This window comes from Gorilla gorilla, chromosome 1, assembly GCF_029281585.2.
Source record: "Gorilla gorilla gorilla isolate KB3781 chromosome 1, NHGRI_mGorGor1-v2.1_pri, whole genome shotgun sequence".
NCBI classification, from domain to species: Eukaryota; Metazoa; Chordata; class Mammalia; order Primates; family Hominidae; genus Gorilla; species Gorilla gorilla.
The window spans coordinates 219,200,894-219,226,972 of record NC_073224.2 but is presented as its reverse complement, the minus strand read 5'-3'; the positions used below and the strand labels follow the sequence as shown (position 1 = coordinate 219,226,972).

Here is a 26,079-nt window from a genome sequence, read left to right as displayed (position 1 = left end):
CCACAGCATGTCTGGCTTTACTCTGAGACTCATCAGAGGTGAGGAGGCTTTCAAGGTCATCTTATCCAACCCCTTCTTTGTAAAGAAGCCCAGAGAGGGACAGTGATCTTCGGAAGGCCACACAGGAGGTCAGCAGCAAGAGCGGAAGCGGAACCAGGCCTGAAACTCTGAACTGTGGGTTTTGATCCATGGTCCTCCCACTCACTGCTGTGACTGTGACTTTGGACCCTCTGAGATTGTGTCCTCCTATGTGAAATGGGTAGAAAACCTGTCTTCTCAGGGCTGTCGTAAGGATGAACCAGTGACAATGCTGATTAGGATAACAATGACATGCAGCGAGCATCACTATGTGCCAGGCACTGCTGTAAGGGTTTTCTGTGTATTAACACATTTCCGGTTTTTGTCTTTTCGGGGTTTGTTTTGAGACAGGGTCGCACTTTGTTACCCAGGCTGGAGTGCAGTGGCACGATCTTGGCTCACTGCAGCCTTGACTTTCCAGGCTCAAGCGATCCTCTCGCCTCAGCCCCCAAAGTAGCTGGGACTACAGGTACATGCTGCCATGCCTGGCTAATTTTTCTATTTTTTTTTTTAGAGACAGGGTTTCACCATGTTGGCCAGGCTGGTCTCGAACTCCTGGACTCAAGCAATCTGCCAGCCTTAGCCTCCCAAAGTGCTGGGATTACAGGCGTGAGCCACCATACCTGGCCTATTAACACATTTCAAGCCTTACAGCAACTTTAAGAAAGGTGCTGTTATTCATCCCCATTTCACAGATGAAGACACCAAGTCCCAAAAAGGGCACACAGGGAATGGTGCTGCCAGAATTCCAACCCACATCTGTCTGCCTCCAGAACACACCACTTTCTCAGAGTCCTAACGCATCAGGTACCCAGGGTCACGTGTCTGCTACGCCCACAGCCTGCAAGGAGAGGCCCACGCTCCCTGCCAGTCTGCAGGATGGTAAGCCGTGAAGGAGGGAGGGGAGGGCAAGGGCCAGCCAAGCTCCTGACCTACTGGGAGGCTGGTTTTTGTGATGACGGGATGTGGGATCTTCCAGAAGCCGTTATCTTCGTCCCAGCAGGACTCACGCAGAATCTTCTCCAGGTTGCTGTAGTTACAGTCCCTGCGAATCAGGGGCTGCACCTGCTCCAGGAGCTGCTGCAAGAGCATGGAGTCACGCTCCTGCCGGCGGATAGTGGCCAAGTAATCGATCTTCTCCAGCTGAAACTCGGACTGCAGATCTTTGATCTCCACCTCTGCTGCCCGAAGCTGAAAGCAAAGGAGTGAGCAGGGAAAGATACCTCCCCTTCCTTCTAACCACCCTGTCCACTCACTGTCCTGCCAGCAGCCACGCATCGTCTGTTCATTGACCTGATCAGCCATCCATTCTCATCCCCAGCATCCATCCAGCCATCCTTCCCTCCATCCATCCATCCACCTCCTCTCACACCCACTGATCCTTCCGTCTATCCAATCACCCTGCTGCCTCTCCACCCAGCATTTAAATGAGCACCTAATGTGTCCCCCCAGCCCTGCAAAATGTAGGGGAAAGTTGATCAGCAATCCCAACAGCCAGCCCCTCAGTCACTATCTCCCATTGTACATTTTATCCAGGAGCCTTTGAGAAGTCCCCACATCCAACACCACAGTTCTAAAGGATATCAGAGAATTGCACAAGTGACATCTCTAAGGAGGACAACAGGCACAAACTCTCCGACTTGACAATCCTCACTCTCCCACTGCCACAGCCCTGTGTGACGGTGTGACAAACACTGGACCTAAACAATGGACCTAAGAGTAAGACCCACCTTGATCTGATCAAGGGTTCCAGATTCTTTTGGTCTCCTGCTCAAGTCTGCCAGACCGGTCCCCCGGTCCCTCCTGAGCACAGGTGACTGCCAGCCCTAGCCATAACCACCCTCTCCCTGAGCCCCAAGACTACCTGGTGCACAGTCTGTTTCCTCAAAGAGCAGGTACAGTCTGATTAGTAAAGAAGGATGTTTGAGGCAGGGCGTGGTGGCTCACACCTGTAATCCCAGCACTTTGGAAGGCCGAAGCGGGTGGATCACTTGAGGTCAGGAGTTTGAAACCAGCCTGGCCAACATGGTGAAACCCCATCTCTACTAAAAATACAAAAAAATTAGCCAGGTGTGGTGGCACACGCCTGTAATCCCAGCTGTTCAGGAGGCTGAGGTAGAATTACTTGAACCCAGGAGGTGAAGGTGAAGATCACACCAGTGCACTCCAGCCTGGGCGACAGAGTGAGACTCTGTCTCAAAATAAATAAATAAATAAATAGATAAATAAAAATAAAAGAAAGATGTTTGAATTCATGCACTGATACTCACCCATTTGAGAACAGCTGGCAGGACATGGGTGGGCAGGACAGCCACAGAGAGGCTGGTGCACAGGGGTTTCAACTGGATTAACAATGTTCCATTTCTTTTGTTTGTTTGTTTGTTTTAAATAGATACGAGGCTCACTTTGTTGACCAGGCTGGTCTCAAACTCCTGGACTCAAGCAGTTCTCCCATCTCAGCTTTCTGAAGTGCTGGGATTACAGGTGTGAGCTACAGTGGCCCAGCCTGCTCCATTTTTTTTTTTTTTTTTTTTTTTTTTTGAGACAGATTCACTCTGTCGCCCAGGCTGGAGTGCAGTGGCATGATCTCAGCTCACTACAACTTCTGACTCCAGGGTTTGAGCGATTGTTATGCCTCAACTCCCAAGAAGCTTGGATTACAGGTTTGAGTCACCACGCTCAGCTCATTTTTTGTATTTTTAGCAGAGACGGGGTTTCACCATGTTGGCCAGGCTGATCTCAAACTCCTGACCTCAGGTGATCCACCCACCTCGGCCTCCCAAAGTGTTGGGATTACAGGTGAGCCACCGCGCCCGGCCCTGCTCCATTTCTTAGACTGGGTAGTAAGCACATGGTGTTAGTGGGTATAATAATCATTATATGTTTTTGTACATCTGGAATCACTCACAATAATTTTTGTTTGTTGTTATTTTTTTAGAGACAGGGTCTCACTCTGTTGCCCAGGCTGGAGTGCAGCGGCACCTTCTCAGCTCACTGTGGCCTCGACATTCTGGGCTCAAGCAATCTTCCCACCTCAGCCTCCCAAATAGCTGGGACTACAGGTGTGAGCCACCACGCCTAGCTAATTTTTTAATTTACTGTAAAGACAGGATCTCCCTGTGTTGCCCAGGCTTGTCTAGAGTTCCTGGCCTCAAGCAGTCTTTCTGCCTTGGCCCCTCAAAGTCCTGGGATTACAGGTGTGAGCCACTGCACCCAGCACGATAATTTTTGTAACAGTTTTCTTGAGACATAATTCATATAATTCATATGCCATAAAATTCTCACTCTGTCACCAAGCTGGAGTGCAGTGGCGTGATCTTGGTTAACTGTAGCCTCGACCTCCCAGTCCTCCCTCTCTTCCAGTCCTCAGCCTCCTGAGTGGCAGGGACTCCAGGTGCATGCCACCACATCTGGCTAATATTTTTAAAATTTGTTGTAGAGGCAGGGTTTCCCCCATGTTGTCCAGGCTGGTCTTGAACTCCTGGGTTCAAGCGATCCTCCCACTTCGGCCTCCCAAAGTGCTGGATTATAGGCATGAGCCACTGCACCATCCAATTTATCCCTCTTTTTTTTTTTTTTTTTAAGTAACTTGTGCTTTTGGTGTCATACCTAAGAAACCACTGCCTAATCCAAGGTAGCAAAGATTTACACCTACGTTTTCTTCCAAGAGTTTTACAGTTTTGGCTCTTACATTTAGGTTTGGATCCATTTTGAGTTAATTTTTGTATGGAGTGTGAGGTAGGGGTCCAACATTATTCATTGGCATGTGAATATCCAGTTGTCCCTGCACCATTTATTGACAAGACTGTCCTTTCACCACTGAATTATCTTGGCATCCTTATCAAAAATCAATTGACAGGCTGGGCATGGTGGCTCACCCCTGTAATCCCAGCACTTTGGGAGGCCGAGGCGGATGGATCACCTGAGGTCAGGAGTTCGAGACCAGCCTGACCAATATGGTGAAATCCCATCTCTACTAAAAAATACTAAAATTAGCCGGACATGGTGGCATGTGCCTGTAGTCCCAGCTACTTGGGAGGCTGAGACAGAAGAATTGCTTGAACCCGGGAGGCAGAGGTTGCAGTGAGCCAAGATCACGCCACTGCACTCCAGCCTGGGTGACAGAGCAAGACTCCATCTCAAAAAAAAAAAAAAAAAAAAAAGGGCCGGGCGCGGTGGGTCATGCCTATAATCCCAGCACTTTAGGAGGCTGAGGAGGGCGGATCACAAGGCCAGGAGATCAAGACCATCCTGGCTAGCACAATGAAACCCCGTCTCTACTAAAAAATAGAAAAAATTAGCTGGGCATCTTGGTGGGTGCCTGTAGTCCCAGCTACTCGGGAGGCTGAGGCAGGAGAATGGCGTGAACCCCAGAGGCGGAGCTTGCAGTGAGCTGAGATCACGCCATTGCACTCCAGCCTGGGCAACAGAGCAAGACTCTCTCTCAAAAAAAAAAAAAAAATTAATTGATGACTGTAAATATGAGGGTTTATTTCCGGATGCTCATTTGTATTCCATTGATCTGTGTGTCTGTCCTCATGCCAGTACCACACGGTCTTGATTACGGTAGCTTTGTAGCAAAGCTTTGCAACCAGGAAGTGTGACTCCCCTCACTTTGTTCTTTTCAAGATTGTTTTGGCTATTTTGAGTCCCCTGAATTTAATTGTAAACTTTAGGATCAGCTTATCAACTTCTGCAAAGAAACCAGTGGGAACTCTAATGGGTATTGCCTTGAATCTGTAGATCAATTTGAGGAGTACTGACCTCTCACCAATATGAGTCTGCCAATTCATATGAACATGAGATGTCTTTCCATTTATTTTGGTCTTCTTAATTACTTTCACATTTTTTCATTGTTTTTGGAACGTAAGTTTTGTACTTCTTTTTGTATAGCTGGGCGTGGTGGTGCACATCTGTAATCCCAGCTACTCAGGAGGCTGAGGCATGAGAATCACTTGAACCCAGGAGATGGAGGTTGCAGTGAGCGGAAATTGTGCCACTGCACTCCAGCCTGAGACTCTGTCTCAAAAAAAGGAAAAAGAAAAAAAGAAAAGACAATATCGAATCAGCTCCTCACACATGTACCAAGATAAACTCTAACTAGATCATTAATTTACTTTTTTTTCTCTACCCCTGTGACAGATTAAGGATCAGAGATTTAAATGTAAAAAAGACGAAACCATAGAAGTTCTAGAAAAAAAACATGAGGGAATTTTCCCATGATTGAAAATCAATATGCAATAATTTTTTAATAGTTGGTCAATTTGACAAAATCTAAAAATTGAAAATTTTCATATGGCAAAAATACCATAAAGCACAGTAAAAGACAAACTGGAAAAAAATTTACAATTTATATCACAGACCAAGAGTTAATATTCCTAATGTATAAAGAGTTTCTACATGTAGAAAAGAAAAAGAACAACCACCCTAATAGAGAAATGAGCAAAAGAGATAAAAATAGTTTGGAGAAAAACTGCAAATGGCCACAAAACATATGAAAAACTATTCAACACTGCTCACAATAAGAAAAATGCAAATTAAAACTACACTAATGCTGGGCACAGTGGCTCACGCCTGTAATCCCAGCACTTTGGGAGGCCAAGGTGGGGCGGATCACTTGAGGTCAGGAGTTCAAGACCAGCATGGCCAACACGGTGAAACCTTATCTCTACTAAATACAAAAAATTAGCCAGGCGTGGTGGCACATGCCTGTAATGCCAGCTACTTGGGAGGCTGAGGCAGGAGAATCACTTGAACCTGGGGGGCGAAGGTTGCAGTGTGTCGAGATTGCACCATTGCACTCCAGCCTGGGCAAAAGAACGAAACTCCATCTCAGAAAAATAAAATAAAATCAACAACAACAACAAAAAACTACACTGAGATATTATTTCTCACCTAACAAAGTGGTAAAAATCCAAGTTTTAGGGGCTGGATGCAGTGGCTCATGCCTGTAATCCCAGCACTTTGGGAAGCCAAGGCAGGAGGATCACTTGAGCCCAGGAGTTTGGGACCAGCCCGCGCAACATGGCAAAACCCCGTCTCTACAAAAAAATACAAAAATTAGCCAGGCATGGTGGTGCATGCCTGTAGTCCCAGCTATTCGGGAGGCTGAGGTAGGAGGATCACCTGAGGCCAGGAGGTTGAAGTTGCAGTGGGCTGTGATCGTGCCACTGCACTCTAGCATGAGCAACAGGGTGAGACCTCGTCTCAATAAAGAAAAGGAAAATCCAGGTTTTTGTAAATATACTCTGTTGGTGAGAAACACATGGATACATGCTAGTGGAAATACGAAACACTACAATCCTTATGGAGGAGAAGTTGGCATATCTAGTGACATCAAGCAAAATCACACTTGCATTACCCTTTGTCCCAGCATCCCTAGTTGGAGGAATAGATTCCAAAGAAACCTACCAAGAATACGGAAGTCATATGCACAGGCTGTTTACTACAGCAGCCTTTATTATTACAAGATATTGGAAACACCCCAAGTGTTTATCAAGAGAGGACTGACTCAATAAGCAATGATCCAGCCTCACGATAGAGTGCTATGTAGTTGTCAAAGAATGAGGAGGCCAGGCGTAGTGGCTCAGGTCTGTAATCACAGCACTTTGAGAGGACGAGGTGGGTGGATCACCTGAGATCAGGAGTTCAAGACCAGCCTGGCCACCACAGTGAAACCTCGTCTCTACTAAAAAATACAAAAATTAGCCGGGCATGGGTGGTGCACGCCTGTAGTCCCAGCTACTCGGGAGGCTGAGGTGGGAGAATCTCTTGAACCCAGGAGGTGGAGATTGCAGTGAGCCGAGCTCAGGCCACTGCACTCCAGCCTGGGCAACAGAGCGAGACTCCGTCTCAAAAACAGAAAAGAATGAGGAGTATCTCTCCATACTGCTGTGACCTTCAGGATACTATACGTTGTTGTGTGAGAAAAGCTAGGTAGAAGAAAGTGTGCACTAGAGCTACTTTTATCTAAGAAAGAGATGGCACGTGTGTTCTTGTGTGTGTGTATATTGGTCTGTTTTTACAATGCTCATAAAGACATACCCGACACTGGGTAATTTATAAAGGAAAAGAAGTTTAATGGACTCACAGTTCCACATGGCTGGGGCGGCCTCACAATCATGGTGGAAGGTGAAAGGCACATCTTACATGGTGGCAGGCAAAAGGAAAATCAGAACCAAGAGAAAGGGGTTTCCCCTTATAAAACCATCAGATCTCATGAAACTTATTCACTACCACAAGAACAGTATGGGGGAAACCGACCCCATGACTGAATTATCTCCCACTGGGTCCCTCCCACAACACATGAGAATTATGGGAGCTATAATTCAAGATAAGATTTGGGTGGGGACACAGCCAAACCATAACAGTGTGTATACACACGTACGTACATATTTCCTTATACAAAAAAAGGTTTAAATAAAATAAAATAGACAGCATTCTAGGTACCTGAGGATGAAAACATCCATCTAAGCCTGAATCTCTCCAACAAGACCTCCAAAAAAGCATGCAGAAGAACCAGGAGAGAAAAATAAAGCCACCCTTAACCAGCCTACAGCATGACCTGAAGACAGAGAACGCTGGAAGCTTTGAATCACATGGAAGTACAGAGATAAACCCCCAAGTCCAGCAGACAGCCCCGGAGCCACCCCATGGGGAGGTAAGCAGAGAGCATCCAGGACAGCATGGGGCGAGGACGAATGAGGTGATGGAAGGCAGGGTGCAGTCCCTCCACAAGGAGCAAGACAATCCTAAAAACGGATCTGAAACCTGAAAATGAGAAACTGATGGAAGAGACCAGTACGTGTGCAGGACCAGAGGAGTTAGTCTCCGGAAGGTGCTGCATTTAGAAGTGGGAAGCGCCCTTGAGGTGGAAACTGAAAGTCCTGCAGAAACAAGAGAAAACCACAAAAGACAACCACCACCAAAAAAATAAGCTTTCACCCCCAAGATTTTTGCCCCCTGTTTTTGTGCCTGTGAATATGGTATCTTCCTTGGCAAAAAAAAAAAAAAGGACTTCGCAGCCAGGTGCAGTGGCTGATGCCTGTAATCCTGGCACTTTGGGAGGCTGAGGCCGGCAGATCATTTGAACTCAGGAGTTCGAGACCAGCCTGGGCAACATGGCAAAACCCCTTCTCTACAAAACAATTAGCTGGGTGCAGTGGCATGCGCCTGCAGTCCCAGCTACCTGGGAGGCTGAGGCAAGAGAATCGTTTGAGCCTGGGACAGCCAGCGTAACACAGCAGGAGTTTGAGACCAGCCTGGGTAACATAGCAAGACCCCTCTGCTACAAATAATAATAATAATAAAAAAATTAGCCAGGCGTGGTGGTGCGTACCTGTAGTCCCAGCTACTCAGGAGGCTGAGGCAGGAGGATTTCTTGAGCCCAGGAGGTCAAGGCTGCAGTGAGCTATGATTGTGCCACTGCACTCCAGCCTGGGTGACAGAGTGAGACGCTATCTCAAAATAAAATGAAAAGTAAAAATAAAAGAAACAGAGAAGGCAGAGAGGCAGGCAGGAGAGATGTGGTAGAAGAGATGCTTCTGAAAGATGAGGCAGAAGTGGAGTCAGAGAGATTCCACGCGTGAGAGGTACTGCTTCCCACTCTGGCTGTCTTTGCAGGGATCCAGGAGCCCAGGAATGCAGGCGGTGTCTAGAAGCCAAGAGTGACCCACAGCCAACAGTCAGCAAAAAGATGAGGACTTCAGTCCCGCAACCAACCTCATTGGACTAAATTGTGCCAACACCTGAAATGAGTGCGGACAAGGATTCTTCCCCTAGAACCTCCTGAAAGAAGTCCAGCCCTGCTAACACCTTGATTTCAGCCTTGTGGAATTCTAAGCAGAGAAGCCAGCCCCACTGTACCTGGACTCTGACCTACAGAACTGTGAGATGATATGTTTGTGTATATTAAGTAAGTAAATTTATAGTAATTTGTTAACACAGCAATAGGAAACAAATCAGAGATCGACTGATTGATTGATTGATTGGAGACAGGGTCTCATGCTGCTATCCAGGCTGGAGTGCAATGTCACGATCTCCGCTCACTGCAACCTCCACCTCCCAGGCTCAAGCGATTCGCCCACCTCAGCCTCCCAAAGTGCTGAGATTACAGGCATAAGCCACCGTGCTCGGCCTAGAGTTCTATTTAAAACTACACTTCACTATACAAAGAGAAGAGTGTGCTATCGAATGAAGAAAACTAAGATACCCCCTCAAACTTCATCTCTGCCTTCAGCTGTTATTGATAGTCCAGAAAAACATGACTGTTTACAAAGTAAACAGAAAAGAACAGATGTGTCTAACCAAAGCTACCAGAAGAAACAGAAAATAAAAATCAAAACATTTCAGTGAAGAAAATTCTCCCCGAAAGCACAAGCTCGCAGAACCAAGCCAGCAGATAAAAATGTAACACAAGGCCAGGTGCAGTGGCTCACACCTGTAATCCCAGCAGTTTGGAAGGCCGAGGCGGGAGGATTGTTTGAGACCAAGGGTTCAAGGTTATGGTGAGCTATGATCGTGCCACTGTACTTCAGCCTAGGTGACAGAGTGAGACTCTTAAAAATAAGAAATACAAAATAACCCCAATTAGAATACATTTGAATAAAATGTTCTTAAACAGGCATTCACAGGTATGAACATTTCTAATCCAAAATTGAAAAACTTAGGGACAAAAAAATCAAGAAGATATGAAATAGGACATCAATGAAAAGAAAGGAAAAAATATTAGAAATGTAGACCTAATTCAAGATATCTATGGGAGAATGAATTCAACTGGAAATATAACAAGGAGCATTAAGAAAAGATATAAAAATAGCCAAGAAAGGCCAGGCACAGTGGCTCACACCTGTAATCCCAGCACTTTGGGAGGCTGAGGTGGGCGAATCATGAGGTCAGGAGATCGAGACCATCCTGGCTAATACAGTGAAACCCCGTCTCTACTAAAAAAATACAAAAAAATTAGCTCGGTATGGTGGCAGGTGCCTGTAGTCCCAGCTACTCGGGAGACTGAGGCAGGAGAATGGCATGAACCCAGGAGGCGGAGCTTGCAGTGAGCCGAGATCTCGCCACTGCACTCCAGCCTGGGTGACAGAGCGAGACTCTGTCTCAAAAAAAAAAAAAAAAAATCCAGGAAAATAAAAAACTAAAGAGGTTAAAGAGGCAAAAAGGTTTTGTTTTGTTTTGTTTTGAGACAGAGTCTCGCACTGTCACCCAGGCTGAAGTGCAGTGGCGTGATGTCAGCTCACTGCAACCTCCACCTCCCAGGTTCAAGGGATTCTCCTGCCTCAGCCTCCTGAGTAGCTGGGATTACAGTGTGCGCCACCACGCCGGACTAATTTTTGTATTTTTTTTAGTAGAGACGGCATTTCACCATGTTGGCCAGGCTGGTCTTGAACTCCTGACCTCCAGTGATCCTCCCATCTCAGCCTTCCAAAATGCTGCGATTACAGGCGAGAGCCACTGCGCCCAGCCAAAAGAGGCAAAGTTTTATGCTTGGCAAGATCCTTAGGCTGCCAGGACAGTGGTGGGGGTGAGGGGGTGGGGAGGACCCTGCAGATGGCCAAGGAGCCATCATGAGGATCAGGAGACCCAGACAGCACAGAGAAAGCTCCAAAGGCAGTGCACGTGACCCTCACCGTGGGCAGAATCACGCTCTCCCTGACTCAGGCCTCACTCCCTTTCTCCAGCCACATCTGCCCATTCTCTGCTCCTAGAAGATGCTGACCTCACTCCTGCTTCAGGCTTCATCCCAATGCTCCTCCTCACGCCACCCAGCGCTGGTTCTCTCTCTCAGTTCCCCCAGAAGTCTCTACCTCCAGGAGAATGTTCCTGTCCCCCACCTGTGGTAGCCCAGGTCCTTCTGAGGTTCCCAGTCTGGGTGCTCGTTTCATGGGCATGCTTTGTGGAAAGCACTTTGTAGAAATGAATCAAGTTGTGCGTTTGTAATTTGTGCACTTAACCATCAACAAAAATGAAAACATAAAAGCGGAGTTGTCTCGCCCTGGTATTCTCTTCACAGTACTGACCACTCCTCAATATTCTCTTACTTATTTCTCTCCTGTGTTATTTCTTACACACACGCACACCCACACGCACACACACAGCACATACCCGCATGCGTGCACACACACACAACATACCCGCATGCATGCACACACACAACACACACACTTGGAGGCAAGCTCCACAGTGACAGGGACACATCTGTCACTGTGACTGCTCTGCCTGCCAGCATCAGAACAGGGTGTGTCACACTGCAGGCACTTAATAAGTGCTTTCCAGCCTGGGCAATATGGTGAGACCCTGCCTGTCCAAAAAATTTAATAAAGTAGCCAGGTGTGGTGGTGCACATCTGTAGTCTCAGCTACTCGGGAGACTGAGACAGGAAGATGGCTTGATTCTGGGAGGTGAGCTGATTGTACCACTGCACTGCAGCCTAGGCGACAGAGAGACCCTGTCTCTAAAAATAAATAATAAATGCATGCATGCCTGCTGTGTAGAGTAGAAGGTTGCCTGGCTTCCCACAAGGTGTAGGGATGCCTGGATCAGGGAGTCTCACCCATCTCTGGGCAGCTGGGCATGGGGGGCTGCATCTGGGCCTCACCTTCCTCTGCATCTTCTCCAGCAGCTTGCTCTTGGCCCGCACTTCCTCCTGGATGGAGTCGTAGACGTTAAGCAGCACCCAGTCCCCGCTGTCCTCATCCGAGTTCTGCAGGGCAGCCACCAGCTGCTTCCTGCGCTCGTCTGCGTAGCGCTTGCGCCGCTTGTGCTTCTCCTTCAGGTCCTTGTTCTTGGCCTGCTCTCCACCCACAACCTGCTGCTCCAACAGCTGCAGACTGCCGGCGTGGAGGAGAAAGCAAACAAGACAATGTCTGCCCATCACCGAGCACGTGCCATCCAGCAGGCTCCAGGCTATGCGTGGGCCCCCCAGATCCTTCCAACAACCCCACTTCACAGGGAGGGAAACCGAGGCTCGGCGACAGGACGCTGCTTGCTCAGGGTCACAACCAGGATTCCTGCCCAACTCCCTGCCTGTGCACTTGACCACAGTGGCGGGTCAGGGCGGGAATCTTCCTGTGGGCTCAGCTAACCCACCCCTGACCCGCGGACTTCCCACGCTGGTGCTCCCTGCAGCTGAGCAGGCTAGTTCTGTGTCTGAGGCCACTGGCATGATGAGAAGAACCCTGGGTTGTGAAAAATGTTCAATACACTCAGCGCACAATATTTAATCAGGCAGGGACATGCACAATACATGGTTAAGACTATTTATGTCCAAAATGCTCAAAAACGTTTAGAGTTTTGTCCTTTAGAGGTACAAATTTTTGGCTGGGTGCAGTGGCTCACGCCTGTAATCCCAGCACTTTGGGAGGCCTAGGCAGGCGAATCACTTGAGGTCAGGAGTTTGAGACTAGTTTGACCAACATGATTAAACCCCATCTCTACTAAAAATACAAAAATTAGCCGGGCGTGATGGTGCACACCTGTAATCCCAGCTACTTGGGAGGCTGAGGCACGAGAATCGCTTGAACCCAGGAGGCAGAGGTTGCAGTGAGCCGAGATCACACCACTGCACTCCAGCCTGAGCAACAGAGCAAGGCTCCGTCTCAAAAAAAAAAAAAAGAAAAAAACATCCTGCTGTGGGTCTCCATCAGGATGGAGCCCAAGCACCCGAGGAGGGCACATAGGGTCTTCCCTCTATCTCCCCTGCACCCCACTCTGCGGCTCACTCCAGCTTTCACTCACGGCTGGCACGTCTCCAAATGCCCGGGCCGGGTCCCACCTCCACACCTTTGCAGGTGCTGTGCCCTTTCTCTAGGATGCCACCCCTGCAGCAAACCTTATTCAGGTGTCTCCACTTCTGTGAAGGCCCCCCAGCCTTCCCTCCACACCACACTGTGAAAACAGCCAGGACATGTGCCAAGTGTTTACTGCGTGCCCGGCACGGGGCTGCCACACTGCAGGCAATGCCTCATTTTGACCCTCACCACAAGCTTCTCACACTGGGACTACTGATATCACCCATTCTGAAGATGGGCAGTGAAGGCACAGAGAGGTTGCAAGTTGGCCTGAGGTGGCAGAGCTAGTGGAGGAGGCAGGCTGGGAACTGCTAGAGAACAGGACCCTCTTGGCCCTGCCTGTCCTCCGCCCTGGCCTGTGGGCCCTTGGGGCTGAGGCAGCAGCTTGCTCATCCTTGCGTCCTGGGCCCAGCACTCAGGGGTCGCTCAGTTAGTGTTTGAACTGTGGCCTCTGGGACTGGGTCTCTGCCTGTTGAACCCCTGGATGACCATGACATGGAGGTCGGGCTGACATCATCATTAACGGAAGTGAGAACTGAGGCTCAGAAAAGTTAAGTAACCTAACAGCCACACGGCTAGTGAGGAAAGCCCAGCTCCCCCGGCGGTCCCAGAGAGTGCCTGGGGATGGCTTGTCCTGTGGGTGAGTGGGTCTCACCTTCAGGAGGGCACTGGAGGCCAGGGGGCTGGGGGCTTGGCTGGGATGGGAGAAAAGCCTGCGACACTCTGCCCTGGGATTCCTGAAACCTGAAGGCCAGCAGGCCTGACAAGGGATGCTGGTGGCAGCCTGTGTAGCTTCCGGAGCAGAGCCCTGCCCGCCCAGTCCCCACTGCGCCTGGAGAGAGGATCAGGGCCGCCCTGCCAAGTTAGAAGGGAGAGCTGGGAGGAAGCTATGGCACCCCCGCCTCCGTCCTGGAAGGCAGCCCCTTCCCACCTCACCGTGGGGTCCCGCCAGCCCCATGCTCTGCTGCTTACCGGGCCAGCACCTGCTGCTGGTCCACCATGGGCAGCGGGTCATTGGTCAGCACCGCCACCTCCATGCCCACGCTCTCCCTCTTCACACCAGCTGTGGCCGGCAGGGGCTGAGGCTGAGTCACCAGGGCCACCGGGGCCTGAGCCTCCAACCACATGCCAGGCTCTGCTGTCCGCATCACCTCTAAGGCCACTTCCGAGGCCAGATCTACCTCCTGAGTGTGAAGAGAAACCCAGGTGGAGGTGGGAAGGCCGCCCCAACCCCCGCCGACAGCTCCCAGGTGGCTCAATCCCAGACGGGGCCATTCCGCCTGCTGCAGCCCCGACAGATCACCTCCAGCTCAGGGACACCAGTGACACAAAAACACGCCCTGTTGAGTTCTTACTGCCGCTATTCCCACTGACACCCCCACGCTAGGAGGAAGGCTCCCAGCTTCCTCTCTCACCTCCCACAATCCAGTCTCCACAGGCAGCCAGGGCCATCTTAAAATAGAAACCGATCACATCCCGTTCCCGATGAGCCCAATGTGACTTCCCGTCACGTTCGCAGGAAAGTCCACTTTCCTCCCTGCCGGCTCCCTGCCTCCACGGCCTCCCCCGCCACCGTGGCCTCCTTTTCCATTGCTGAGAAAGTCAAGGTCTTTCCAGCCATAGGAACTTGGCACTTGCTATCCCCTCTGCTTGCTGCTTCCCCCCGTCCCTCCTTCACGCCTGGGTCCCACCCCAGAGTCACTTCCTAGCCAGGGCTGCCCCGGCTGCTCCATCTACGCCCTGCTGAGAGCCTGCTGCAGGCCCCGTGCCCAGCCCACACTTGGGTCCAAACTGTCTTCTTCCTCTATAAATGTGGGGAGATTTAAAGCTTCCTCTCCTTTCGCTCCCCTGGGGTGTTCAAATTGGGTTCCCCGATGGTGTCTTAGGGGCCACCAGCCCTGACCTGCAGCCCTCGTCCTTTGCACACACTGGGCCTCAATTCCTTTACACAAAGGGCGACAAGGCTAAGGAAGGTTTGAAAGCCACCATCTAGAACAACAGGCCACTTTCACTCCATAAGAAGAGGATGATGGTTCCTCCCACTGCACACTGCCTGGCCACGGGCCACGGGCCACAAGCCCGGGGAAGGCTGGGGTTGTTGTTCTCAGCTCATGGATGAGGAAACTGAAGCTCAGGGAGGGAGAAGACAAGCTGGAGTTTCCCAGGAAGTTGAAGAGAACCCCGTCCCCCACATGGAGGCCCGGGGAGGTACTCACAGGCCTGGGCGGGAAGTCATCAGCCGCCTCGGCTTCGCGCCTGGCATCCCTGGGCTCCAGCAGGTCTGTCGGCGCAGGGACCTGGGAGGAAAGAGGGGATGGGGGAGAAAGAAGGCTGATTTGGGCCAGAACCATCCTTTACTCCCTCACCCCTGGCCTCACTTCAACTCCCCAAGGCCTCCCACCAGCCCCCAACCTCCCCTGCCTGTCACTCCCGAGAGAAGGAGCACAAAGGAGGGAAGAGATGAGGGAGAGAACAGGGAAGAGAGGAAACGGGAAGACAGGCGTGTGGTGGGCACCTGCTGTGTGCCAGGAGCGTTGCCTGCATCCACTCCTCTGAAGCATCGTCATTTTACAGATGAGGAAACCCAGCCCAGAAAGGTCACACAACCAAGGAAGTGGTAGACCTGGGATCTCTCTCTCTAAATACACACACACAGACACACACACACAAAAAAAATACATACACACAGAGGAAAGGAAAGCAGAGAACAAAGAGGAGAAAATAGGACTTTTCTTTTTCTTTGAGATGGAGTCTCGCTCTGTCGCCCAGGCTGGAGCACAGTGGTGCGATCTTGGCTGACTGCAACCTCTGTCTCCCAGGTTCAAGTGATCCTCCTGCCTCAGCCTCCTGAGTAGCTGGGATTACAGGTGCACGCCACCACACCTGGCTAATTTTTATATTTTAGGTAGAAATGGGGTTTCACTTCACCATGTTGGCCAGGCCGGGCTTGAACTCCTGGCCTCAGGTGATCCACCCACCTCGGTCTCCCAAAGTTCTGGGATTACAGGCGTGAGCCAATGTGCCTGGCCAAGAGGAACATTGTTTTAAAAACAAGAGGGTTGTTGAAAAGGGAGATGTTGGTCAGGGGGCCAGATGGAGGAAGAGCAGTGTCCCAGAAGCCTCGTGGTCACTGAAAGGTGGCTGGATTCCCACAGACCCCCCACCCAGCTCACTACAGAGCTCACGAGCCGGTGAGTGTCGCCCAGGGCTCCGTCAGGCCTGGACACTCACTGTAACCATGGCAACTGGGCAAACGCCCTGTACAGCTGTCCCTCCGTCTGCAGAACGGGAGCCCACCTGGCATAACCTTGCATCGCGACCCCAACTTTCTTATTGAATTACAGAGCATGAGACAGAGCTTCTCCTTCCCTAACCCCTGGACACCAGTGCCCCTGAGCCAGCCACCAGTGCCAGAGCCGCAGCAGACACAGTGGAGCCACGGCCTGAGTGTCAGAGGCCGTGTGTGTGAACAGTGTGTGCACAGTGAGCTCCGGGCTCTGGGCAGGCTCTGCCTGCTCAGTGTTCACATGGCACCATGCGTGACATCAGCTACCTGCACGGGGACCTTGGGGACGTCTGCCTGGGGTGCGTCTGTCCTGGCCACGGTGGAGGAGAGTCTGGCCAGCTTGGCTTCCACCTCGGCAAACGGGTCCTGCAGGCCTAGTAACCCCTGCAGGGGCACCTCCTGCGGCTCCTCTTCCGGGAGGTAGTTCTGTTTGCCCAGCAGGTGCCCAGCGGCCTCCTGCCCGAGGCACTCATCCAGGAAGTATCTGTTCCTGGACTCCTCAGTGGGCATGGAGACCTCCACGTTGGAGGGCTCCTCAGGCCCAGGGAAAGCCTCGGACACAGAGGTTTCTTCGAGCGAGGATGACTCACTGGAGCCCAGAGAAATCTCAGACTTGGAGGGTTCCACCTTGGGCAGCTCCGCAAACCTGGAGGAAACCTGAGTCTTGGAGACATCGTCACTGGGCAGAGTGTCTGTCGTGGAGAAGACCTCGGGTTTCACCACCGTCTCATACTGAAAAGCAGGCAGGTACTCAGAGCTGCTGGCAAACTCAGACCTGGACATGACCTCAGCCTTGTAAAGGACTCCCGCCTGCAGGACAGCCTCTGAAAAATGGAGAACTTCCTTCAGGTTTTTAAAGTGTCAGAATGAGAGACCCTTCCCTAGAAGGTGGCTCCAAGCCCAGTGTGTTTTTTTGTTTGTTTGTTTTTTTGGTTTTTTTTTTTGAGACAGAGTCTCGCTCTGTCGCCCGGGCTGGAGTGCAGTGGTGCGATCTCAGCTCACTGGAAGCTCTGCCTCCCAGGTTCATGCCATTCTCCTGTCTCGGCCTCCCGAGTAGCTGGGAGTACAGGCGCCCGCCACCATGCCTGGCTAATTTTTTTTGTATTTTTAGTAGAGACATGGTTTCACCATGTTAGCCAGGATGGTCTCGATCTCCCGACCTCGTGATCCGCCCCCCTCGGCCTCCCAAAGTGCTGGGATTACAGGCGTGAGCCACTGCGCCCGGCCCAAGACCACTGTTTCTAAAAGACCAGCTTAAGAGTCAGAGCCTCCCAGACCCTCCAGAGGCTGGCTACAGCCTGCCTGCCTTCCCATCTCTGCTTTTATCAGAACCCAAACCCTACCACCTTCCACCTCTTCCAGGAAGCCTTCCCTGACCAACGCTGGGATTCCTCCATTTTCTGACCTCCACAGCCACTGAGTGCTGGGCTCTTACGTCACACCCAGCCTTGGGACCACTCTTCGCACACTGGCAGGCTTCCTGGGGCCTTGTTGCCTTCCAAGGCTGAGAGCTCAGCAGATTTCATGCCCAGGTGCCCTCAGAGCCCTCACTGGAGTGGCCAGCCCAGGGCTCTTGTCCACTGGATATGCTAGATCCACGGGAGCTAAATGAATGCTGTGGATGAATGTCAGAGCTCCAGAAGCCAGACGAAGATCTGCTGGAGGCCTCATATTCAATCTGGACTGGAGGGAACACTCCAAAGGGCATAAAATGCTAGAATCTGCTCCCTCCTCTTCCCCTGGGTCTCCTCCAGGAGTGCGTCTCCCTTGCAGCGGAGACAGGGCTGCATTCACATGGGCCCCTTAGTGCTCCAGTTCAGGGGGCTCCCGGCGCCTCTCATACCTCCCACCCATTTCTTTATCGTTATGTCCCAGACTCCTGTAAGAGGGTCTTGATTTTTCCCTTTGCTGAAATATGGCACCCACTCCCTAGCTAATGGCCTGGATCTCTCTCAGCCTTGGTTTCCACACAGTTATGGGAGGATTCAGGGAGTCCTACCTCGCTGGATTGGGGAGACAGAGGCTCAGTGAGGAGGTGCAGGTAAAGCACCCACACAGTACCCGGCACGCGGTAATGTGCCAACAAGCGGTACCGACGGTGCGATCAGTATCATCATCATTCCAGGCCTGGATTCTACACTATTCATGAGTGCTAGGAAGTCTGGACCTCCAGGCAGCATGCGTGTTTGACTGACACTGGTACGGCAGAATATCCTAGGGCGGCAAAAAGAAGACAAAAACTAAAGGCCGAGTGCAGTGGCTCAGGCCTGTAAGCCCAGCACTTTGGGAGGCCAAGGCAGGTGGATCGCTTGAGCCCAGGAGTTCGAGACCAGCCTGGCCAACATGACGAAATCCCGTCTCTACTGAAAACACAAAAATTAGTCGGGTGTGGTAGTGTGCACCTGTAATCCCAGCTACTCAGGAGACTGAGGCACGAGAATTGCTTAAATCCAGGATGTGGAGGTTGCAGTAAGCCAAGGTCATGCCACTGCACTCCAGCCTGGGCGACAGAGCAAGACTCCATCTCAAAACAAAGAAATTTTTTTAAAAAAAAAGAACACAAAAACCGCCAGATAGGTAAACAGTTGTGGCTAAGGATTAAATCCTTATTATGGAATGTGTTTGCTTTGCTAACAGAGAGGCTCAAAAGTAAGAGACTGGAAAACACAGAAATTCGGGGCAGGGGCTCGCCTCTAAAGAAAGGGTGGTACTTTACAGCTCACAGTCAGCCTTGAGCTGGGGCCCAGTCCATGGCTAAGCCACCCCAGTGCAGTGCTGTGGGTGAGAACACTGGCTCTGGGGCCAGACTGCTTGGGTTCAAATCCTGGCTCTCCTTTACCAGCTGTGTGACCATGGGCAAGTTACTTACCCTCTCTGTGCCTCAGTTTCCTCATCTATATAGTGAGCATAATTGTGGTACCTACCTTACTGGACCATTGTGAGGATAAAACAGACCTGATCCTCGGGTGTAGAAAATGCTCTGTGATGCAGTTACTGCAGTGAGGCGGAAAGGAGGCCACCTTCCCTGGAGACAGCCTCGGGGGGCAAGGGGTGCCCACCTGTCTCCTTCCGCAGGTTCTCCTCCAGTGTGGACAGCCTGACGTCATATGAGTTGCGCATGGCAGTGATGTCTTCCTCCAGCCTGGCCCGAGACTCCTGCTCGGCCTTATAGTCGGCTTTCAGCCGGGCCAGGCGCTCTTCATACTCCTGGGGTGTGGGGGGGGACCAGAGGGCAGGCAGCATTTTATCATCATTTTGAAACCCAGCTTTCGGTATTCCTTTTTTGTTATTCAAACGATACAGAACATATAAGTAAGCCAAGAGAATCCAGTGGTACAACACTGTGATAATTACTTGCTGGTGAAGACCTTTCCAAACTGTTCTCAATGCTTTTTTGTTTTGTTTTGTTTTTGAGACAGGGTCTCACTCTGTCCCCCAGGCTGGAGTGCAATGGCATAATCATGGCTCATTCCAGCCTCGAACTCCCAGGCTCAAGTGATCCTCCTGCCTCAGCCTCCCGAATAGCTGGGACTATGGGCATGCCACCATCAGCAAAAAAAATTTTTTTTTTTTTTGAGACAGAGTCTCGCTCTGTCGCCCAGGCTGGAGTGCAGTGGCGCCATCTCAGCTCACTGCAAGCTCTGCCTCCCAGGTTCACACCATTCTCCTGCCTCAGCCTCCCAAGTAGCTGGGACTACAGGCATCTGCCACCACACCCGGCTAATTTTTTGTATTTTTAGTAGAGACGGGGTTTCACTGTGTTAGCCAGGATGGTCTCGATCTCCTGACCTCGTGATCCACCCGCCTCGGCCTCCCAAAGTGCTGGGATTACAGGCGTGAGACACCACGCCCGGCCACCATCAGCTAATTTTTTTAAAAAATTTTGTAGGCCGGGCATGGTGGCTCATGCCTGTAACCCCAGCACTTTGGGAAGCTGAGGCAGATCGCTTGAGGCCAGGAGTTCAAGGCAAGCCTGGCCAACATGGCAAAACCCCGCCTCTACTAAAAATGCAAAAATTAGCCAAGCATGGTGGCGTGCCTGTAATCTGTTACTGGGGAGGCTGAGGCATGAGACCACTTGAACCTGGGAAGTGGAGGTTGCAGTGAGCCGAGATCACACCACTGCACTCCAGCCTGGGTGACAGAGTGATACTCTGTCTCAAAAATAAAAATAAAACAGAAATAAATGAAAAATTCATAGAGTAGGGGTCTCACTGTGTTGCCCAGCTTGGTCTTAAACTCCTGGCCTCAAGTGATCCTCCCACCCCAGCCTCCCAGAGTGTTGGGATTACAGGCATAAGCCACCACACCCAGCCTCTCAGTGCTTCTTTTTTTTTTTTTGAGATGGAGTTTCACTGTTGTTGCCCAGGTTGGAGTGCAATGGCATGATCTCGGCTCACTGCAACCTCCAACTCCCAGGTTCAAGTGATTCTCCTGCCTCAGCCTCCCAAGTAGCTGGGATTACAGTTGTCCACCACCACGTCTGGCTATTTTATTATTATTAGTAGTAGTAGTAGAGATGGAGTTTCACCATGTTGGCTAGGCTAGTCTCGAACTCCTGACCTCAGGTGACCCACCAGCCTCAGCCTCCCAAAGTGCTGGGATTACAGGCATGAGCCACCATGCCCAGCCTGCTCAGTGCATTTTTTAACAGATGAATAATATATGCATTTGTTTGCAATCTATTTTATCCACACAGCAATATATCATGAACACCTTTCCATGTTGGCAAATACCTTTCTGCCTAATGGTCCTCAACCCATCAATGACAAAATATGTTTTTATTCATCCACTTCTCTCCATCTTTGCTATCACTGCCAGCTCTCATCCAAACAGCCACCTGGTTCTCACCTCTATTCTCACTACGGCCCCAACCTCTCTCTGACACAGCCATGGTGCCCACCCAGGTGTCTCCCCTGCTTAGGATCTGCTAATGGTATCCCATGTTCATGGATGAAATCTAAGCTCCTCAACTTGACCTGAGTCCCAAGTGATTTGGCCCTGCCTCCCCCTCAACTGCTATGATACACATTTGGGGCCTCCTAGACACACCCACTTCCTCCCTGCCCCAAGGCCTTTGCCCTGCTCCCTGGCAAGCACCTTCCCAGGCCTCAGCTTAGTAACATCCCTCAGAGAGGCCTTCCCTGACCATACTCTCAGAAGCAGAAGGCCTCCTGCACTGCTCTCTGTCCCTTCCTCTATTGCTTTTTTTTTTTTTCTCTGGAGACAGAGTATCGCTCTGTCACCTGGGCTGGAGTGCAGTGGCGCAATTTCAGCTCACTGCAACCTCCACTTCCCAGGTTCAAGTGATTCTCCTGATTCTCCTGCCTCTGCCTCCCAAGTAGCCTATTACATGTGCATGCCACCATGCCTGGCTAATTTTCATATTTTTGGCAGAGATGGGGTTTCGCCATGTCGGTCTTGCAAAGCGATGGGATTAGAGGCGTGAGCCACTGTGCCTGGCTTCTATTTCTTCTTAACACACTTCCTGAGCTTCTATTATGCTATTTATTTTCTGTGTGTGTGCTCATGAATTTGTTTTTATTGGGGTATAGGGTTGGAAAATGCCACCTTGGGGGCTTGCTTCTCCCCCAGGAAATGTTCATTCTGATCTTCCTGGGATGGTTTGTGGGACTCTTTTTTTTTTTTTTTTTTTGAGACGAAGTCTCACTCTGTCACCCAAGCTGTAGTGCAGTGGTGTGATCTCAGCGCACTGCAACCTCCACCTCCCAGGTTGCAGCAATTCTCCTGCCTCAGCCTCCTGAGTAGCTGGGACTACAGGCGCGTGCCACCACGCCTGGCTAATTTTTGTATTTTTAGTAGAGATGGGGTTTCACTATGTTGGCCAGGCTGGTCTCAAACTCCTGACCTCGTGATCCACCCTCCTTGGCCTCCCAAAGTTCTGGGATTACAGGCATGAGCCATCACGCCTGGCCTGTTTGTGGGTCTTTTTCTTCTTCTTGGAGCTGATCTTGCTACCAGTGGCCTCTCCAGGCCCATTGCTGATGGTTTCTCCTTGGAAGAGAATCTCCTCTTTTTCTTGGCAATGCTCCTGTTGCCTCTCCCTCGGGGTCACTAACTGTTTCCTCCTTGGATGATTACGTCCTCATCTTTTTTTTTTTTAGACAAGGTGTCACTCTGTCACCCCGGCTGGAGTGCAGTGGCGCAGTCTCAGCTCATTGCCACCTCAAGTTGCAGTGAACCCGAACCCCAACCCCGGCTCAAGCAATTCTCCCACCTCAGCCTCCCGAGAAGCTGGGACCACAGGCACCACCACCACACTCGGCTAATTTTTTGTATTTTTGGTAAAGATGGGGGTCTCGCCATGTTGCCCAGGCTGGTCTCTAACTCCTGACCTCAAGCAATCCACCACCTATGCCTCCCAAAGCGCTGGGATTACAGGCGTGAGCCACTGCACCCAGCCTCCACCTTGGGAAGACATGCTGCCAGCTGTCTCCCCAGGATCACCACTAGCCTGCTCCTCCTTGGGAAAGATTTCTTCTTCTTGGGTTTGGAGAGATGGGTCTCCCATTTTATTCTCCTGAGGAGACCCCTGGGGCTTTGGCTTTTGCTTCTTTTGGGGGTTTTCAACCATTTCACTACTCCAGGATGAGGACTCCTGGGAGACAGCCAAGGGCAGGACACACTTGCCCAGGGAAGGGTGTGAATGGGTGTGAACGGGTGTGAATGGGTGTGAACAGGTGTGAATGGGTGTATGGTGTGGATGTGTGTGAACAGGTGTGAATGGTGTGTGAGCTCTCTCAGCAGCACCCTCCTTCCTCACAGCCCTCTACAGCTGCTGTCTTCTGACACCAGGGCAAGGGCCGCCAGTTGCTTCTTTTCCTTCCTTAGGTCTCTTCTGTCTCTCCAGCTTCCTAGTAATCTCAGGAGCTGCTTTTTCTGCCCGAACCATTGCTTCCTTCATGATAGTCTCTACTTATTTGATTATAGTTTATTGTTGGTCTCCCCTACCAGAAGGCACCCTCCAAAGAGCAAGGACCATCCTGTCCTTTTTTTTTTTTCAGACGGAGTCTCACTCTGTTGCCCAGGCTGGAGTGCACTGGCGCCATCTTGGCTCACTGCAACCTCCACCTCCCGGGTTCAACCGATTCTCCTGCCTCAGTCGCCCAAGTAGCTGGGATCACAGGCACGTGCCATCACACCCAACTAATTTTTGTATTTGTAGTAGAGACGGGGTTTTGCCATGTTGGCCAGGCTTGGTCTTGAACTCCTGACCTCCAGTGATCCGCCCGCCTCGGCCTCCCAAAGTGCTGGGATTACAAGCATGAGCCACTGCGCCCAACCCCATTCTCACTTTTAAACATGGGACCTGAATCTCAGGCAGGCGGGTTTCGACATGGCTGAGCCCACAGCCCCAGTCCTACCCTTTCGCTCTGTCTTCCCAACCCTCCTCTCCCCCCACATCCCCTGCCTGGTAAGTCACAGGGAACAGGGAGGTACAGGACTCCCTCACCTTCCCACCCACCTGCAGATCTACCCGGAAGCTCCATCTCCTCTGAGCCCACGCCACCCAGCTCCAGGACCTTGTGCTTGCAATCCGCCCCCTCCTTCCTATAACCTCGACTTCTCCCTCTGTGCTGGATAATTCCCGACAGTCTACAACACATGCTCTCTTACTTCCAACATTTAAAGCATGAAAAACCCTTCCTTGGCCCCACATCCCCCTCCGGCTAGAGTGTCCAGCACCCAGCACGCGCTCACAATATGCCTGTTAAGGACTGAATGGCGGAGCTGACCCCCAGCTCTTGCTTGGTACATGATACACAGCCCCGCCAAGGAGATGATGGCCCTTCATTTCATCCTCTTACATCCCTAAGAAGCAGCAGGAAAGCCGCTATGATGCCTGTTCTGCAGATGAGACAGAGGCTCAGAGAGCTCAAACAACCTGCCCAAGGTCACAGAGCCCATAAGGATGGACTTGCAGAAAGCTGGACGGACCCTAGGAATCTTCTGGTCCAAACCCCTGGTTCAGACTGGGGACCGGAACCCGGCTCCTGGCCCGTGCCCTCTTCCCTACACAGAGGGGGCTCCTCCCTTTCCCTGAATGGTTCTGGAATACAAAGGGAAACACGGTCCCAGGAGCATAGCAGGTGCTCAATAAATATGAGAGTTGAGAAAAAGAACAAATGGGAGGCAGGAGGGAAGCAGGGATAGCGGGGTGGGGGAGGGGCACAGACATCTTCAACGCTTCCTCCAAGCATGGCTCACAGAAGAAACCTCAGGGTTTCTTGGAATCCTGGTGGCGGTGGCGTCAGCCAGCACCACTCTGACGCAGTGTCCACTAGGCCGCCCCACGAGAAGGAGGCAGGAGACCTCATCCCCAGGGCAGAAGGCACCCCCATCCGTGACACTCCAGGGGCCCGCCAGGAACGGCGTCGCTTCTCCCTGGTGACCACCAGGGGGAGGCAGTGCCCTACTTACTGGACAGCGGGTGCCGCCGGCCCCACCGGGCTTCCCGGGAAGGAAGCCTCCGTCCCCGTCCTGCACAGCCCGCCCCACCCCTCCATCTGTGACCAGAGCCCCCCAGGCTGTGGCTCTGTGTGTGACTCCCAGCCTCCGAGCCCCGCTGTGTGACTCCATGCCCACTCCGAACAACAGCAGGCTGACTTCTCTGGTTTCTGCGGGCTTGTCTTAGCTCAGCCATCCCCCAGGGCCCCTCCTTGCTAAAGCCTCCCCGGGAGCCTCCCCAGAGCTACAGGAAGGGACCTGACACCCGGTCTGGAAACGGCAGTGGAGGGAGAAAGGCAGTGCCCGCTGCCGAGCTCCAGAGCCTGCAGGGGCGGACGGCGTCCACTGGGGGCACCATCGAGCCTCTCCCCAAACAGCACAGGCCCCGCCCGTCACGTGCAGCACCCGAGGCTCTTGGATGGATTTCTCCCACGTCTCCGGCCCACAGGACTGAGACCCCCACAGTCCTTCTCCTGTCTGCCCCAGGGGCTGGGCCCCAGGTAACACAGCCCAACAGGGGCTTCTGGGGCCTGAGGACGGACCCCAGTGGGAGGTGGTAGGTGAGTGGCAGGGGTCCAGCAGCGGATACATCCAGGCCCAGCCCCGGGATAGCTCGTCCTGCCTGGCATCAGGTTTCACATCAGGAAAAGTCAGGGTTCTAAAGGGACTATCAGGCCCGGCGCAGTGGCTCACGCCTGTAATCCCAACACTTTGGGAGGCTGAGGTGGGAGGATCGCTTGAGCCCAGGAGTTCAAGACCAGCCTAGGCAACATAGAGACCCTATCTCTACAAAAAAATTTAAAAATTAGCCAGGCGTTATGACATGCACGTGTGGTCCCAGCTACTTGGGAAGCTGAGGTGGGAGGAGCACCTGAGCCAGGGAGTTTGAAGGTGCAGTGAGTTGAGATTGCACCACTGCACTCCAGCCTGGGTAACAACAAGACGCTGTCTCAAAAATAAATAAGTAAATAAATAAATGAATAAAGGGACTGCCACATGTCAAACTCCACGGCATGCTCAGGTCTCAGGATGCAGCATTTAGGCGGGAATCTCTGGAAACCAACAGAGCGTGGAGTCAGGGATGGAGCCAAAGGCAGGAGTGGGGGGGGCCCCGCCAAGCCTGGCTGTGGAAGTCCCGCTTTGGGGATCAGCTCCGCCTCTGGAAATCGGGCATCGTCTGACCCGCTGCTTCCCAGGGATGTTGGGAGGCACTCAGATGAGAGGACCCAGGTGCCCCAGGTGACAGCTTTTTCCAGGAGGCCAACACCACACTCACCTGCTGGTCAGACGGGCTGGCTGGCTCTCAGACTTGTCGTCGGCTGCTGGGGGACAGACTCCTCCCCACCCTGACTGCCTCGCCTCTGCACAGGCCATTTCCACAGCCAGGGATGCCTTTTCTGCTTCCATCAATGCACAGCCACCCCTTCCTTCAAAACGGAGGGGAGACCA

General features: G+C 51.8%; 1 protein-coding gene across 11 annotated transcripts in view; it reads right to left on the bottom strand.

Annotated features, from left to right (window-relative positions):
• KIF17 (kinesin family member 17) overlaps nt 1-26,079 on the bottom strand; it is a 52,784-nt gene that overhangs the window by 6,900 nt on the left and 19,805 nt on the right. For 6 of the 11 annotated variants that reach the window (XM_019012090.4, XM_019012097.4, XM_055386643.2 and 3 more), the window contains exons 7-12: nt 19,221-19,368; nt 16,429-16,985; nt 15,092-15,172; nt 13,848-14,059; nt 11,684-11,915; nt 1,011-1,269 (exon numbers count right to left, since the gene is read on the bottom strand). In XM_019012090.4, coding sequence (XP_018867635.4) covers nt 1,011-1,269; nt 11,684-11,915; nt 13,848-14,059; nt 15,092-15,172; nt 16,429-16,985; nt 19,221-19,368 — 1,489 coding nt within the window. Of the gene's footprint in view, nt 1-1,010; nt 1,270-4,844; nt 5,098-5,353; nt 8,732-11,683; nt 11,916-13,847; nt 14,060-15,091; nt 15,173-16,428; nt 16,986-19,220; nt 19,369-26,079 lie in introns of those variants that run through there. The other 5 variants (XM_019012115.4, XM_019012081.4, XM_055386628.2 and 2 more) reach the window with 3 other exon arrangements.